Source organism: Grampus griseus, assembly GCF_964374135.1.
Source record: "Grampus griseus genome assembly, chromosome: 10".
NCBI classification, from domain to species: Eukaryota; Metazoa; Chordata; class Mammalia; order Artiodactyla; family Delphinidae; genus Grampus; species Grampus griseus.
Genome location: NC_139004.1, coordinates 2,601,004 through 2,619,175, shown reverse-complemented (window position 1 = coordinate 2,619,175; position 18,172 = coordinate 2,601,004). Strand labels below are relative to the sequence as shown.

Genomic DNA, 18,172 nt, shown 5'->3' with positions numbered 1-18,172 from the left:
AAACAAACAGAGATGAACAATACAATAGCTGAAATGAAAAATACACTAGAAGGAATCAATAGCAGAATAACTGAGGCAGAACAACGGATAAGTGACAAGGAAGACAGAATGGAGGAATTCACTGCTGTGGAACAGAATAAAGAAAAAAGAATGAAAAGAAATGAAGACAGCCTAAGAGACCTCCGGGATAACATTAAACACAACAACATTTGCATTATAGGGGTCCCAGAAGGAGAAGAGAGAGAGAAATGACCCGAGAAAATATCTGAAGAGGTTATAGTCAAAAATTTCCCTAACATGGGAAAGGAAATAGCCACCCAAGTCCAGGAAGCACAGAGTCCCAGGCAGGATAAACCCAAGGAGAAACAAACATTACTGAAATCAACAAGGGAAAAATGACAAATAACATACAAGGGAACTCCCATAAGGTTAACAGCTGATTTCTCAGCAGAAACTCTACAAGCCAGAAGGGAGTAGCACCATATATTCAAAGTGATGAAAGGGAAGAACCTACGATCAATATTACTCTACCCAGCAAAGATCTCATTCAGATTCGATGGAGAAATCAAAAGCTTTACAGACAAGCAAAAGCTAAGAGAATTCAGCCTATCAAACCAGCCCTACAACAAATGCTAAAGGAACTTCTCTAAGTGGGAAACACAAGAGAAGAAAAGGACCTACAAAAACACACCCATAACAATTAAGAAAACGGTAATAGGAAGACAAATATCGATAATTACCTTAAACGTGAAAGGATTAAATGCTCCCACCAAAAGACACAGGCTTGCTGAATGGATACAAAAACAAGACCCATATATATGCTGTCTACAAGAGACCCACTTCAGACCTAGGGACACAAACAGACTGAAAGTGAGGGGATGGAAAAAGATACTCTATGCAAATGGAATCAAATGAAAGCTGGAGTAGCAATACTCACATCAGATAAAACAGACTTAAAAATAAAGGCTGTTACAAGAGACAAGGAAGGACACTACATAATGGTCAAGGGATCACTCCGAGAAAACAATTATAAATATTCACGCACCCAACATAGCAGCACCTCAATACATAAGACAACTGTTAATAACTATAAAGGAGGAAATTGACAGTAACACAATAATAGTAGGGGACTTAAACACCTCACTTACACCAATGGACAGATCATCCAGACAGAAAATTAATAAGGAAACACAAACTTTAAATGACACAAGAGACCAGATAGATTTAATTGATATTTAAAGGACATTCCATCCCAAAACAGCAGATTACACTTTCTTCTCAAGTGCACACAGAACATTCTCCAGGATTGATCAAAACTTGGGTCACAAATCAAACCTCAGTAAATTTAAGAAAATTGAAATCACAACAAGCATCATTTCCGACCACAATGCTATGAGATTAGAAATCAATTACAGGGAAAAGAACGTAAAAAACACAAACACACGGAGGGTAAACAATACGCTACTAAATAACCAAGAGAGTCACTGAAGAAATCAAAGAGGAAATCTAACAATACCTGGAGACTAATGACAATGAAAACACGACGATCCAAAACCTATGGGATGCAGCAAAAGCAGTTCTAAGAGGGAAATTTATAGCAATACAAGCCTACCTCAAGAAACAAGAAAAATCTCAAATAAACAATCTAACCTTGCACCTAAAGGAACTAGAGAAAGAAGAACAAACAAAACCCAAAGTTAGTAGAAGGAAAGAAATCATAAAGATCAGAGCAGAAATAAGTGAAATAGAAACAAAGAAAACAATAGCAAAGATCAATAAAACTAAAAGCTGGTTCTTTGAGAAGATAAACAAAATTGATAAACCTTTAGCCAGACTCATCAAGAAAAAGAGGAAGAGGACTCAAATCAATAAAATTAGAAATGAAAAGGAGAAGTTACAATGGACACCACAGAAATACAAAGCATCGTAAGAGACTACTACAAGCAACTCTATGCCAATAAAATGGACAACCTGGAAGAAATGGGCAAATTCTTAGAAAGGTATAACCTTCTAAGAATGAACTAGGAAGAAATAGAAAATATGAACAGACCAATCACAAGTAATGAAATTGAAACTGTGATCAAAAATCTTCCAACAAACAAAAGTCCAGGACCAGATGGCTTCACAGGTGAATTCTATCAAACATTTAGAGAAGAGCTAACACCCATCCTTCTCAAACTCTTCCAAAAAACTGCGGAGGAAGGAACACTCCCAAACTCATTCTATGAGGCCACCATCACCCTGATACCAAAACCAGACAAAGAAACTACAAAAAAAAAAAAATTACAGACCAAAATCACTGATGAATACAGATGCAAAAATCCTCAACAAAATACTAGCAAATGGAATCCAACAACACATTAAAAGGATCATACACCATGATCAAGTGGGATTTATCCCAGGGATGAAAGGCTTCTTCAATATACGCAAATCAATCAATGTGATACACCATACTAACAAACTGAAGGAGAAAAACCATATGATCACCTCAATAGATGCAGAAAAAGCTTCTGACAAAGTTCAACACCCATTTATGATAAAAACTCTGTAGAAAGTGGGCATAGAGGGAACCAACCTCAACATAATAAAGGCCATATATGACAAACCCACAGCAAACATCATTCTCAATGGTGAAAAACTGAAAGCATTTCCTCTAAGATCAGGAACAAGACAAGGATGTCCACTCTCACCACTATTATTCAACATAGTTTTGGAAGTCCTAGCCACAGCAATCAGAGAAGAAAAAGAAATAAAAAGAATACAAATTGGAAAAGAACAAGTAAAATTGTCACTGTCTGCAGATGACATGATACTATACATAGATAATCCTAAAGATGCCACAAGAAAACTACTAGAGCTAATCAATGCATTTGGTAAAGTTGCAGGATACAAAATTAATGCACCGAAATCTCTTGCATTCCTATACACTAACAACTAAATATCAGAAAGAGAAATTAAGGAAACAATTCCATTCACCACTGCAACAAAAAGAATAAAATACCTAGGAATAAACCTACCTAAGGAGATAAAAGACCTGTACTCAGAAAACTATAAGACACTGATGAAAGGAATCAAAAATGACACAAACAGATGGAAACATATACCACGTTCTTGGATGGAAGAATCAATATTGCGAAAATTTCTACATTACCCAAAGCAATCTAGAGATTCAATGCAATCCCTATCAAATTACCAGTGGCACTTTTTACAGAACTAGAACAAAAAATCTTAAAATCTGTATGGAGACACAAAAGACCCCGAATAACCAAAGCAGTCTTGAGGGAAAAACACGGAGATGGAGGAATCAGACTATATTACAAAGCTACAGTAATCAAGACAATATGGTACTGGCACAGAAACAGAAATATAGATCAATGGAACAGGATATAAAGCCCAGAGATAAACCGACACACCTATGGTGAACTAATCAATGGCAAAGGAGGCAAGAATATACAATGCAGAAAAGACAGTCTCTTCAATAAGTGGTGCTGGGAAAACTGGACAGCTACATGTAAAAGAATGAAATTAGAACACTCCCTAACACCATACACAAAAATAAACTCAAAATGGATTAGAGACCTAAATGTAAGACCAGACACTATAAAACTCTTAGAGGAAAACATAAGCAAAACACTCTGACATAAATCACAGCAAGATCTTTTTTGATCCACCTCCTAGAGTAATGGGAATAAAAACAAAAATAAACAAATGGGACCTAATGAAACGTCAAGGCTTTTGCACAGCAAAGGAAACCATAAACAAAACGAAAAAACAACCCTCAGAATGGGAGAATATATTTGCAAACTAATCAACAAAGGATTAATCTCCAAAATATATAAAAAACTCATGCAGCTCAATATTAAAAAAACAAACAACCCAATCCAAAAATGGGCAGAAGACCTAAATAGACATTTCTCCAAAGACATACAGATGGCCGAGAAGCACGTGAAAAGCTGCTCAACGTCACTAATTATTAGTGAAATGCAAATCAAAACTACAATGAAGTATCACCTCACACCAGTTAGAATGGGCATCATCGGAAAATCTACAAACAACAAATGCTGGAGAGGGTGTGGAGAAAAGGGAACCCTCTTGCACTGTTGGTGGGAATGTAAATTAATACAATCACTATGGAGAACAGTATGGAGGTTCCTTAAAAAACTAAAAATAGAATTACCATATGACCCAGCAATCCCACTACTGGGCATATACCCAAGAAAACCATAATTCAAAAAGACACGTGCACCCCAATGTTCATTGCAGCAGTACCTACAATAGCCAGGTCATGGAAGCAACCTAAATGTCCATCGACAGACGAATGGATAAAGAAGATGTGGTACATATATACAATGGAAATATTACTCAGCCATAAAAAAGAATGAAATTGGGTCATTTGTAGAGACGTGGATGGATCTAGAGACTGTCATACAGAGTGAAGTAAGTCAGAAAGAGATAAACAAATATCGTATATTAACGCATATATGTGGAACCTAGAAAAATGGTACAGATGAACTGGTCTGAAGGGCAGAAATAGAGACACATATGTAGAGAACAAACGTATGGACAACAGAGGGGAAAGCGGTAGGGGGCAGTGGTGGTGGAGTTTGGGAATGACATAAAAGAACCTGCTGTATAAAAATAAAATAAAACAAATTAAAAAAAAAAAGATGAGAGAGGGGGAAGTCAGTGTAACAATTTATAAGGTCTAATTGGAAAAAATCCAGAAAATAATGGGGGAGAAAGCAAACAAAAACATGAGAAAATTTCCCAGTACAGGCAGCCATAATCTCCCTGCTTTAAAGGGCCTATCTAGTGCCCCGCAAAATAAGTGGAAAAGAAGGAGCTGCTCATCAAGGCCATTATTACAGTGAAATTTCGGAACACAGGACATTTCTTATAAAAAGAGAAAGAAAAAAGTAAGTCCTATAAAGAAACGCCCTCTTATCAGAGGAGGACTTCTGAATAGCAATATGGGAAGCTAGAAATCAGTGGAATAACAGTTTAAAAATTCTTAAGAAAATGATCTCAAACTAGAATTCTATTCCTTGATAAATCAGCAATGAGAATAACAGGCATTTTTTAGAGACACAGTTCCCCAAAATTGTCCTTTATGTTCACTTTCCTCAAAAAGCTATTGGAGATGCATTAGCAAACAAGGAGGTAAAGCAAGAAACTGGATACAGGAAACGGAATCACAACGTCAGAGAAGAACAAGGGACTCTGGAAAAGGGAAGCAAATCCTACGCAAACTACCGTCAGCTTGGAGCCAGAAGGCTGGGAGCATGAGAGTCCTCTCTTCCCCTCTCCCACCGACTGCTTGCTCTGGAATGAACGGTATGTATACGATCACAATGATTACATTAACCTCGACCATGTCCATCTGCAAGAAATGTGATGAAACTGGGCAGAAGAGAAACGTGTGAGGAACAGTATTAAAAAAACTAATGAAACCAAAACATATGGCAATAACTTAAAAAAATTTAGACAAACACACTATCAAGGCATTTCCACTTCTGAGAATCTAGTACACAAAAACATTCAAAGAGGGCTTCCCTGGTGGCGCAGTGGTTGAGAGTACACCTGCCGATGCAGGGGACGCGGGTTCGTGCCCCGGTCCGGGAAGATCCCACATGCTGTGGAGCGGCTGGGCCTGTGAGCCATGGCCGTTGAGCCTGCGCGTCCGGAGCCTGTGCTCCGCAACAGGGGAGGCCACAACAGTGAGAGGACCACATACCGCAAAAAAAAAAAAAAAAAAACATTCAAAGATACATACATAAAGACTGGTTTCTACTGCTGTGAGTTAAAAGAGATCTTCACCCAAAGAGTCTTTCACGTCTACTGAGGACATCGTCTCCAAGTCGTGTTCTTAAGAGGACCAAATACAAGTTCACAGAAAAATAAATACAGAGCTGCAACTATGGAATGACAGGATACTCATTTATTACTGTGATCTAGCCTGCTAGTTAAAAGAAAAATCATAAGCCTAGTTCATTTAGTATTTATCTCGCTTTAAAACAGAGGAAAAAAAAATGTCCTACTTAAAAAAAAAAAAAGATTGTGTTTTTAACGAACATGGATTTATATAAATTTGAAGGAAAACTCTATTAAAGAAAAATCAGTGTGTGTGAAACATCACACATTGGTAATAGAAAACTATATGGCGTCACAGCTACAATTTTTCAGAGAAAACTGTTTGTTAAGAAAACCTACCAACTGAGCTTCAAAAACAGTCAGAGTTTGACGGATCAAACGGGTATCTTTACCTTCTCCGAGGAGACCGGCTTCTTCTTCTGGGAGATCGGCTTCGTCTGAGGGGGGAGCGGGACCTCCTCCTAACAGGAGATCTACTGGCTCTTCTTCGGGCTGGAGACCACCTACTGATTGGGCTGGCATCTTTTGACCTTTCCCGCCTACTGAGGATGTCATCTCGAGGTCGTGTTCTTAAGGAGACCAAATACAAGTTCAAAGAAGAATAAATCAAATCAGAATAAATGAATTTCTTCTGCATGTAAAGAACACTTGAAGAAAGGGCACATTAACCTAAAGGTAGTAAACACAGATTAATAAGTTTTATAACAAAAATTCAGATGATCACAGTGACATCTGGTGTTACGGCAGACACACAATAGAAGGTCTATTTCCTCTGGTCTCACAATTTGAAGAATTATTAAAGATTATTCATATTGTTAAAGCCACTGATTTTAATTTCAGATAAACAAATAAAACTTGCCCAAGTGAGTAATAATATTCCATTCCCTTGGTTTGAATACTGTTTTCTTTTTAAATTTTTGACATTTTTGCAATTAAGAGCCTTATTTTTAATGTATCAATTAAGAATAAAACCCCCCTTAAAAGTCAACATTAACCTCAGAAGAGGAAATACAGGTAAGAGTTTAGGGAAAAGGACAGTCCACCTAGTCATCGAAGTAAATATTGGTATAACTTATCTGGAAGGAAATGTGGCAGTTAACTTTCTAAAATGTAAACGTACATAATCTCAGACTGCAATTCCACTTCTATGAATCTATTCTAAAAGAAACTTAACACAGAACCAATGGATGTCTTTGCAAACAATCATGAAAAACTGGAACCAACCTCAACTTTCGTCAGTTTCAACAAGGGAATGGTTAAATATATTATGGTACGTCTACACTGTGAAATACCATGTTGCTATTATTGATATATGAAGAATTAAAAACGATCCTTATGTATTGTCACAGAAGTGTTTCATGAAAAAAGAAAATCACTGTTAACATAAACAGTATGAATCCTATTTTTAAGAAAAAACGCATACATACAATTGTATGTGCATAGTAAAGGGGCTAGAAAGAGACAGTCTTCTTTGGAGTGGCAGCAGAGGAGGGATGGAAAAAGTGAATTTACAGGCTTCCAGCACGATTTAAATTTCTCTTTAATTAGCATGTATCTCTTCTGCAACTAAAAATAAAAATTTGTTTCAAATATTCAACTCTAGTCCTTGATAAACTCCTCCTCAGAATTTCCTTTTCAAACTGAAAGCAACAGAAAGAGAACAGGACCTTAAGAACGACGTCAGATAACACCAGCAACACTGTCTCCACAGAGCTGCAGGCAGAGCCATTTCATTACACTGCTTAGAAGAGTCAACAGGATCTCTTAAGATACAGCACTTTGAAAATAGCATTCTTGAAGCTTCTCAAAACATAGGATGATTTATTTAAACTTCAAGGCCAGTTCAGATTTATACCCATACACAGGAAACATTAACATGCAACAGTAGATGGCTAGGAATTCAGTTATCTTTGCATGGTATAAGCCGACATTCTTTTAGAAACTTGGTTGGTAATTTCTCATGTCTAATTACTGAATATAAAGACATTAAAAAATCAGTTTCTAAAGTAGCTTTTGGACTAATCTAAACAACACCCTCCCCTCTCCGCCAAAATCCCTTCTGTGCCTTTACTCATCAGTTCTATGACCCTAGGTAAGTTAGATAACCTCTCAATCTATTTTCTCATTTATAAATTAAGTATGACTTACTTCACTCTGTATTAAGTCAGAAAGAGAAAAACGAATACCGTATGCTAACAACTATATATGGAAACTAAAAAAAGCAGTACTGATGAACCTAGTGGCAGGATAGGAATAAAGACGCAGATGTGGAGAACGGACTTGAGGACTCGGGGAGGGGGAAGGGCAAGCTGGGACGAAGTGAGAGAGTGGCATGGACATATACACACTACCAAACGTAAAATAGACAGCTAGTGGGAAGCAGCCGCATAGCACAGGGAGATCAGCTCGGTGCTCTGTGACCACCTAGAAGGGTGGGACAGGGAGGGTGGGAGGGAGGCTCAAGAGGGAGGGGATATGGGGATATATGTATACATATAGTTGATTCAATTTGTTGTACAGCAGAAACTAACACAACATTGTAAAGCAATTATACTCCAATAAAGATGTGAAAAAAAAATGATGACCAAAAAAAAATTAAGTATGAGGATCACTCCACTTCCTGAGAGACAATCATGAGAACTTATGAGAAAAGAACTGATGGACCAAATGTACATGAAATATTTTCATTATTATTGATAAAAAATAAAATCACTTTACACTATTCTTCCTAAACTTAAGAGGTACTATTTATTTTTTTCAATGAGATTACAAGTATATGAATTAGTAACAGAAAAAAACTTCCAGTTTTAATTTAATTATATTTTGGGGACCAAAAAAGACAACTGTAGTTCCAATCATATTGTCAGAATTCAAAATCATGTCAATTCAAAAGAATGGACAGATCACAATCCTTAAACTGATACCTCCATTTTTTAAATTGTCAGCCCATACTGTTCAAAGAACAATCCCTACTCTGGAACTATACAATCTCCTTACCCATAAAATGGGCACACATAGACTTATCAGCCAAATTACTTGGATTTAAAGGAGTGATTCTGCACATCAAATACTAAATTAAGAACTTTTAAAATGTCAATAAAATTAAAAATCACCTAGAGTCAAGATACTGACAAAAAAGTGCAAACATTAATATAGTTAGTGGACAGGGTTATACATAACACTATAAAACTCATTACCATCTCATTTTTATTGTCCACAAGTTCTAGTTTCTCCTCTGAAATCTGCTGCAATACAGCTTTGCAGTCAAGTTACCTTGGCGAAGAAAGGCGTCTCCGTTCAGGCTCCCTGCGTTTTCTTTCCAAGGATCGGCTCTTGGCTCTCCTACCAGGAGACAGAGTTCGAGAAGGTGACTTGCTTTGCTTAGACCTTCTATCATTTAAGAGTGGAGATCGACTTCTTCTTGACTTATCACGTTGTTTCGGAGACAAACTTCTTCTCTTGGGACTACGACCAGGTCTTCTACTGGGGGACCTATTTTCTTTCCCAGAGGAAGCATCTTTAGAGGGAGATTTAATTGGCTTCTTCTCTTTATCAGTTTCAGACCTTTTCGATTTTCTCTCTTTGGACCGTGACCTTCTGTCTTTGGATTTACCTCTCAAGTCAATTGGGGATCTAGATTTTTTGCCTCGATCACGACTTCTACTTTCATTTATAATTGGGGATTTTTTCCTATCTTTTGACTTACTTTTATCTTCAATTTTCACCTTGTCATCGGCAGGAGATCTGGCCTTCCCAATCTTCTCTTGAGAGCGCCTTCTAAGGGTAGGAGATTTGGACTTTCTTGCCTGATCTTGAGACTTGCTTCGTTTGGAGGGACTTTTGGACTTTTTCCTCTCCTTTGACTTGCTCCTCGTCGCCTTCTCTTTAACTATTTCCACACCTCCCTTACTTTTCTTTTTATCAGACCTATGTCTAGTCCGTTCTTTGGATCTGCTTTTACTTCGTTTTTTTGTACTATTTTTATTGTCCATAAGTTCAAGTTTCCCCTTCGTACTTGAAGATCTAGTACTAGACCTATTTCCATTTCGTGCCTTTTCATGAATCTCTCCCTCCTCTTCAGAGCCGGACTCATAACCTTGTAATATGAGCCCCATGCCAGACTGGACCTTTCCTTCCATTAACTCATTATCAAGTTCAGCTTTAATCAAGGCCCTCTGTTTCTCCAAGTCTTCCAGCAAAGCTAAATCATCAAGTTTAGTTCTTTTTGCTGGAGACATACCTTCTTTGTCAGAAGCATCAATAACCTCTTTTCTTTTGTGTTTCTTATGTTTATGCTTATGTTTATGTTTTTTATCCTTGTCTTCTTCTGAAGAATGTTTATGTTTCTTATGTTTACTTCTGTGTTTATGCTTCTTTTTTTTGTGACGACTGTGCTTATTTTGAGATTGGTCTTCTGATACTTCTCCATTTTCTTCATTTACACTCTTTTCAGAATTATCAGCATCTTCCATCCTATAAATGTATCAAACACATTTAAAAGTCACATCATTTATCAAGCATTCAGAATCATAACAAAATAATAGCAATGATGAAAAATACATCTCAATGGGATACAAGAAGTTAGTCACTGAAATATTTTATTTCAAAGGTATATGGCAAGAACTGAGTTGAACAGTGATTTAACTTTAATTTGTTTCTAATGGTTGAACTCAAATACCAAAAGTATTACAGGAAATACATAATGGGGGAGGTTAACATAATTATACTTAATAGAATAAGGAAGGGAATCCAAACCAGGTGCAACAAATTGTTAATGCTGACTTCCTTAAACAGTCACTCAAGTAACTTGGTTTTTAAACCAGCATTTCCCACCCAACTCAACACCAAAGGAACCCCCCCTCCCATTTTCTTTTTCCATAAAACATTAGTAATGACATATATTGGGACACTCATCTCCGTCTCCGCTTGGATTCAGAAATATATATATATTTAAATCTCTAGCGCCAATACAGAGCTGCGCCCGAAAGCAGCAGTCCCTTCATGCGCACAGGCGGCTGCTGGCTGATGCTGATATTGTAAACACATCCCGAGGGTTAAAAACTTCAAAGTTGGGCTTCCCTGGTGGTGCACTGGTTGAGAGTCCGCCTGCCGATGCAGGGGACACGGGTTCGTGCTCCGGTCCGGGAAGATCCCACATGCCGCGGAGCGGCTGGGCCCGTGAGCCATGGCCGCTGAGCCTGTGCGTCTGGAGTCTGTGCTCCGCAACGGGAGAGGCCACAGCAGTGAGAGGCCCACGTACCGCAAAAAAAAAAAAAAAAAAAAAGGGTGAGTAACACTGTCCTAAAGAATGAGTAAGAAATCAACCACAAGGGTTAAGGGGTACTTTAGATATAGGAAAAAAGATCAGTGTTACCAGGGCGTCAAACTTGTGGAAGAGACTGGTCTAACGGAGGTTAAGATCTCAAGTGGACCAATTCCAGATGAAAAGATATAGTATGGGATTCTGGAAGCACACGGTTGAGACAGTCAGAGGCTCAGGAACTGCAAGGTTAAGCTACTGGATGGATGGTCTGTAATGATACTGCTGTTATGGTCCTCCAGCCAGGTCTCAGTCTTCAATACACTTGAGGGATGAGGGGCGGGGCGAGCAGCCAACACAGCACAGCATGCTTGTGAAGTTACTCGCTCACAACAATGAGGGGGTGTGGAGAACATGGAGAACATACAACTACCACGTGGCACGAACTTTGAATTTGGGGTGCCAGACTGCCAATGTCCGTTTCTGGCACTATGCACTGTGGGAAAGGAGAAAGTATTAAACGATGCTGCAGAGGAAGCCGTGTCTGCAGCTGAGTCAGGTTTCAGTCTGGCCTGACTTCTCTCAGATGTGGTATAAGAAGACACAGGATAGATGAAATAGTGTTCTGGGATCATCAAATTTTCTCAGAGATTTGGAAAAGGAAAGTGTAATTTTTGTGTTTAAAAAAGAAAAAACCAACATGGCTTTATCAAGGAGGGGGGAAAAATCACAGATTTAGGGTGAAGATACAAAGACATTTCAACTTTGATCCTTGTATAGACTACAACCTCATACAGGTAACCACCTCCCTTCCCCAGAATCTCCCAGCCCACAGTCTAGAAGGTGAGCTATGTGTCGGTTTTTCTGAACCTTGAGTTACAGAGAGAAAAGCTTGAGAAAAACAGAACTAGGCTAATTCAAGATACAGAAGTAGGTACGGAGAACCTTTTTAAGGTCGGGAAGGGTTTTCAGGTATATAAAATCTCAGTGTCCGAAGTACAAAATTCTAGTCAATAAGCTAAAACCCAAACAATGTAGGGCAGCGGTCCCCAACCTTTTTGGCACCAGGGACCGGTTTCATGGAAGACAGGTTTTCCACGGACGGGGTAGCGGGGGATGGTTCAGGCAGAAACACGAGCGACGGGGAGCCACAGGGAGCCATGGGGAGCGGCAGATGAAGCTTCGCTCGCTCACCTCCTGCTGTGCGGCCCGGTTCCTAACAGGCCACGCACCGGCGCACCAGTAACGGTCCGCAGCCGGGGAGTTGGGGACCCCTGATCTAGGGAATTCCCTGGTGGTCCAGTGGTTAGGACTCCATGCTCTCACAGCCAAGGGCCTGGGTTCAATCCCTGGTTGGGGACCTAAAATCCCAGAAGCTGCACAGTGCAGCAAAAAAACAAACTCAAACCATCTGAAGACCCTCTAAGTATCCTCAAGAAAAAGGAGAGTTGGGTGGTAAGGTCTCCAGAGCCAGACTACCTGGGCTCAGTTCCTGGTCTCACTACTTACTAGTCATGTGGCCTTAGGTGAGTTTAAGCTTGCTGGAGAAAGGAGCAGTACCCACCTCAAGGCACGCGGTAAGGACAGCACAGTGCTGGTTAACAGACATCAAGGATAGCGAGGCCTAGCACAACCCTAGGGCCCCAAAAGTAAGTTGTTCTTATTGTTCAGACACTGGATAAATGTGCTCCCCACTGTGGATACTGTGCAGCTGCAGACAGACACTAAGAGTGTTATTTTAAGGAATCCTGGCGGGAGCGAGGATCCTCAAGTCAAACGGCCTTGTTCCAACGCTGCCTGCAATGGGACACCTCTAATGTGACCTTAGACAAGCTACTCCCCTGGGCCTCAGTTTCCTCCACTGTAAAAACGGGGGACATAACAGTACTGGCAAATCACAGGTTTGTCGCAGCAATGAGTTCATACAAATTAAACTGTCACACAAAGTGCTCAAGAAGTACTGCCTCTGCCTATGTCCCCAGGACAGATGAGACTTCACATTCAAGGAGGTGGACGGGACTCGCCTAAGGGCAGGTGTATCTCAAGCTGATGAGAAGGCTGGTATTACATTCAAAGTCAGAGCTCTTGCATTTGCTCAAAGATGCTTTTAAAATGTCAGGTCATGTCACCACTCTGAGTGAAAACTGACTACTGTTTCCTACCTCATTCAGAGCAAAAACTTAAAACTCTCTCTGAGTCCTATACTATCAGCCCAACCCGTCCACCACCCTGAACCCCTCGTTCCCTCCCACCCTCACTGCTCTCCTCCCACAGCAGGGGCTCTCCCACCAAAGGGCCTGGCACGCTTCCCCCAGACACAGCGCTGCTGCCCCTCGCCCACCTCAGGCCTTTGCTCAAATTACACTTCCTCAGCCAGGCCTCCGGGCCAGTTCCTTTTAACTGCTACCCCACCCTAGCCCACACAGATGCGCTTTCTCTGCTTAACTGCCCTCCACTTAATAGAATTCTTATTCATCTCTCCCTATTGTAACACAAGCCCTAAGAGGGCAGGATCTGAATCTGTTTAGCTCGATGCTCTATCCCCGAGGCCCATAAGATGATCTAAGCTAGAGCAGGTACTCAGTAAGTATTTGTTGTGTCAAAGAAACGATCTACATGGAGTAACATATAGAAACGGTATCACTGACTACAGCTGGTTTACACTGTCTGCACCCGCACTCGCAGCTCTTGACGGTGAACGCTTTTCACTCACTCACACCCCCAGTGCCCCATACAGTGCACGTGCCTATTTCTTGACGGCAAGACCCTCAAACGATTTAAATTTAACCACCTCCCGCAGAAAAATCTGCTCTTTTAACCCTTTTCCAACGCTTCCTATAATTTACAAGTCTTCCAAGGAGTTTCAATCAAAATTCTTAAGAGTTTACCCACAGGGGGCTTCCCTGGTGGCGCAGTGGTTGAAAGTCCGCCTGCCGATGCAGGGGACACGGGTTCGGGCCCCGGTCTGGGAAGATCCCACATGCCGCGGAGCGGCTGGGCCCGTGAGCCATGGCCGCTGAGCCTGCGCGTCCAGAGCCTGTGCTCCGCAATGGGAGAGGCCCGCGTACCGCAAAAAAAAAAAAAAAAAAAAAAGTTTACCCACAGAGGAAGTAATTTCCTTCAAAAGAAAATCAAGTTCCTAAAGCCTCAGAATGAAGACTGACATCGCGGTTCCCAATGTTACTAAACAGTCATTCCCATGAGTGACCCCAGTTTTCCTTGTAACTTAATGAATGTAATTCAAGAAATAATGACTAGGCTGCTAATGAAACGCTACCAGTGCCTTAGGGCCAGCTAGGTTAACCTTAATAACTAACCCCAGAGTTCCCCTATACTGGGGTTAGGCAGAGAGCAGACCTTCAGCCTCCTCCGTTGATCTCTCAAGGCAAATTTCAAAGAAAATAACGAGTGAAGTCTGACTAGGTAAACCAGGGAAAGTTGAACTCAACGAGTAAGTGAACTCGTAACATATCACATATAACGCACGAGCTTGTGCTAGGTCAGTTAATTTAGGTTCATTATCAACAACGTTCTTCTAAGCTTTAGGAAAAGGTTTCTTGTAAAGAAACCTGATCATCTTCCTGGATGTGGCTCATATACAAGCTGCATACACATGACTTTATACTTTAACATTTACACCTGGCAGCCTAACGCTGCACATTTAGCAGGTATGCGTCTACACTCAGCTGGTCTACAACAGGTGTGTCCTAAACCAGTACTTACTGAGAGCTGAGTAACAGCCTTCAAATCTCACTTGGAAACAAGGCTGAATTCAAAGTGCAGACAGTATGGAAGTGTTAAGCAGTATGCATTCACGTGTCTGGTTAAATACATTGTACAAGTTTCACCCTTCAAACAACCCAGGGGCATCTGGCACAATGAAAATAGCCATGGAACAACTTTAAAATAGTGACCAGTTACCAACCTCTAGCGTTATTTTAACTTCCTCTTTCACATATTTTTTTCAAAGAATATTCTTAATAACATCTTATTCGGGAAGCATTCAATTCATGCTTTGCAGTTGGGGGCAAGGGGGAGCAAAATGAATGCCACTGCATTTTATAAGGAAAATAATTAAGCCTGTTTCTCTGACTATGTAGATGTAAAAATAAAAATGGATTCAAAAGACCAACTAGTCTTAAAACGAACCTTCCTCTGCCCCCCACCTTTTCCAAGTGGGATATTAAGTTTCAAAGAGTTAGAACTGTCATATCATGAAAACGGACCTTTCTAGGACACTGGAAATAAATAAAAATGATTTCAAATGTTAAAGGCTATTTTTAAAAGGAGCCACACTGTATAGCGAGGGACCAGACAGTACAGAAGTCAGGAGCAGGGCTCTAGAACTAGACTGCCTGGGTTTCAATCCTGCATCTGTCACTTGGTGTGACCTTGGGCAAGCTAACTTAATTTCTCCATACTTCCGTTTCCTCATCTGTAAAATGTGGGAAATAACAGTATCCACCTCCGTCGGGTTGTTAGAAGGATTGACTGAGGTGGTATTTGTTCAGTACCTGGTCTTGGTAAGTGCAAGTAAGTCAATGCATATAAAAATTTAAATGCTTAACCATCGAAAAAGGCTGAACTAAAGAGACTGACAAATGTAAAAGCCACTAAAAGGCCTTCAGGGAGCTTAAAACTATTTTATACCTTTACCTTTTCTAAATGTTCCACTTGGAATAGACTCCATGTAACTGTGAACTCCTCACTGTGTCCTCAAAAAAAAACTATTAAGACACTACATTCCAGCATTCACTGCGGGCAGCCAACAGGGTACCTGCTTTCTTAGCAAACTGTCATTTTCTATGGCAAAACATTTTCAAATAAGTGAAAGTGGGACACACACAGACCACACATTCCATGCAAAACAAGTGTCGAGGAGGGGGGAGGTGGAATTAAAGACTATCTCAGGGTCATTCATACTGCAGGGGCCAAAATAAATATTATTAAATCTAGTGTTATTTGAATATGTAAATAAACATGGCTGAGCCACTCCTCAAAAGGAATCTGAACTGTCCCTGAAATCAAATAAATGGACATACTATAGAACTTTAAACAGATTACTAGAAAAATCAGCCGCGTTGCCTAAGGTTTGGACCATCTTGTCATGAAGACTGGAACTGGGCCTCACTGTGAACTCGAGGAGAAACAAAAAGAGACAAAGTCTACCCAGAACTTCGGAATCCATCTGCCCTCTTTTAAGTCAAATTGAAGTGAAGATAATAAAGCAGCTTTCAGAGGCCTCTAATGAAAAACTTCGTAAATACCTCTGTCTAGCTGAGTAAAACAAATGACTGAGCAGTCCACAACTGGACGCACAGCAACGAAGCGATGGGCTGGCTGGTGGCAAAGATTTCTCCTCTCTCTCAGTCCAAAGTTGCTGGGAGAATGTATCTACCTCTTTCCTAAGACGTCAGGAAACAAGTCAGATAATGCGGATGCAAAAGAAAAGGTCGCTATAGGAAAACTGTTTTAAAATCCATTCTCTTCTAGGTTCTTGAGTTTTCCTAACAAACACACGAAGAACAAGATACTGCTTTTAGTTAGGCAACGGTCACCCCTGCAGCATGTACAAGTCTGTTTTCGCTCGGCCGCATCGATCCTTATATTAGCTTAATTACAGACATTAAGTGCTTGGGTTTGGAAGTAGCTAACAATTTCTACTTCTTCCACTCGTACTCCCAAAGAAGCACTATAAACTCAGGCCAAAAATGCTAGGCCTCAAAACCGAGGACTTGATCTTACTTTGTCTCAAGTTTGCAAGTTGGCAAATTGCAGTAATAGGCCGGGGGGGGGGAGGGGAAGGGGGGGATATCGGGTGGATGCTGGAGTAGAGTACAGGGTGGCAGGAGAAAGCACCCCGCCAGCCACAAACTACAGCTCTGGGGTGGTCAAGGAGCACGGCCCCGGCACCCCTTCTCCTCCCTGCTTTCAGGTCCTAAGACTGACAAGGGCAGCAGAAGCACTGGGGGAACCGCCTGCGGAGGGAAGGTCTCAGGGCTCGCCCGCGCCGCCCTGCTGCTCGGGGGCCCGCACCGAGGCCGCCGGGAGCCCCGCTCGTCCCCGCGGACTGCAGGCGGGCAGGCGCGCCCCCGCTGGAGCCGCGCGCTCGGGACCTGTAGAGGCCGCTCGCGCCCACGCCTCCCGGGGCAACGACGCGGCAGGCCCGGCCGCCCTCCACCCAGCAGCCGCGGCCTCCCGGCGAGCGGAGCGCGCAGGCCGCCCGCCCGCGCCCCACGACGCCTCGCGGGAGGCAAAGTTTGGCCACGGCCCCAGGGCCCGAACTTTCCCGCCCGCCCGCCCGGGCAGCTCTCCGCCCGTTCCCCCTCGGCCGACCCCAGGCGCCGGCCTTCCGCGCTCCTAGACTACTTACTCTGGCTGTTCCCGCAGCGACTGAGCCTCCGCGGCGGCCATCTTGAACTTCCTGACTCCTGGGCGGCGGTGGCGGTGGCTGCCCGGACGGTGGAAGCCACTGGAGGAGGAGGAAGAGGGAGCAGGGCCGTCGCGCATGTGCCGACAGCGTCGGGAACCGTGGAACTCAGAATTGCTCGGAGAATCCGGATATAAAATGCATCCGGGGACAGGGCGCACTAGCGTCATGACGCACTTCCGCTACGGGGCGGGGCTGCGGCGGCGAGGGCTGGGGCTTTAAAGGCACGCGTTGATTGGGTTAGAACCGACGTTACGTTCTAGGACCCCGGTGGAAGAAGAGGGTGTCAGCCTTGCGGGCGCGGTTCCGAGAACTAGTTACATTGTGGGGCCCACAGTTGGGTTAAAATTCTCAAACTGGGGCAAACAAGATGACTTTGCTTTTAAATGCCTTTTACTGTCTAGATAAGTCAATGTGAAGCGGCATTAAAGGAAACTTGTAGAAAGGCAGGAGTACTGGAAACCTAGGACTGTGCCTAGAACATAGGGAAATATTTTTATTGATACACTTCTTTGAAACTTTTGAACTTTGTTTAGCTTTTGCTAAGTACAGGGGTAACGATTCAGGAATCCGTTACTCCAGTTTAGTTTCGCTGGTTCTGTAATTGGTCC

General features: G+C 41.8%; 1 protein-coding gene across 6 annotated transcripts in view; it reads right to left on the bottom strand.

Annotated features, from left to right (window-relative positions):
- The window catches only part of PRP4K (pre-mRNA processing factor kinase PRP4K), a 40,969-nt gene extending 23,287 nt beyond the window's left edge, over positions 1–17,682 (bottom strand). For 5 of the 6 annotated variants that reach the window (XM_082663684.1, XM_082663685.1, XM_082663686.1 and 2 more), the window contains exons 1-3: positions 17,505–17,670; positions 9,145–10,344; positions 6,264–6,440 (exon numbers count right to left, since the gene is read on the bottom strand). In XM_082663684.1, coding sequence (XP_082519810.1) covers positions 6,264–6,440; positions 9,145–10,344; positions 17,505–17,641 — 1,514 coding nt within the window. In that variant the 5' untranslated portion in view covers positions 17,642–17,670. Of the gene's footprint in view, positions 1–6,263; positions 6,441–9,144; positions 10,345–17,504 lie in introns of all 6 variants that reach the window. The other variant, XM_082663688.1, reaches the window with a different exon arrangement.
- Positions 17,683–18,172: the final 490 nt, after the last annotated feature.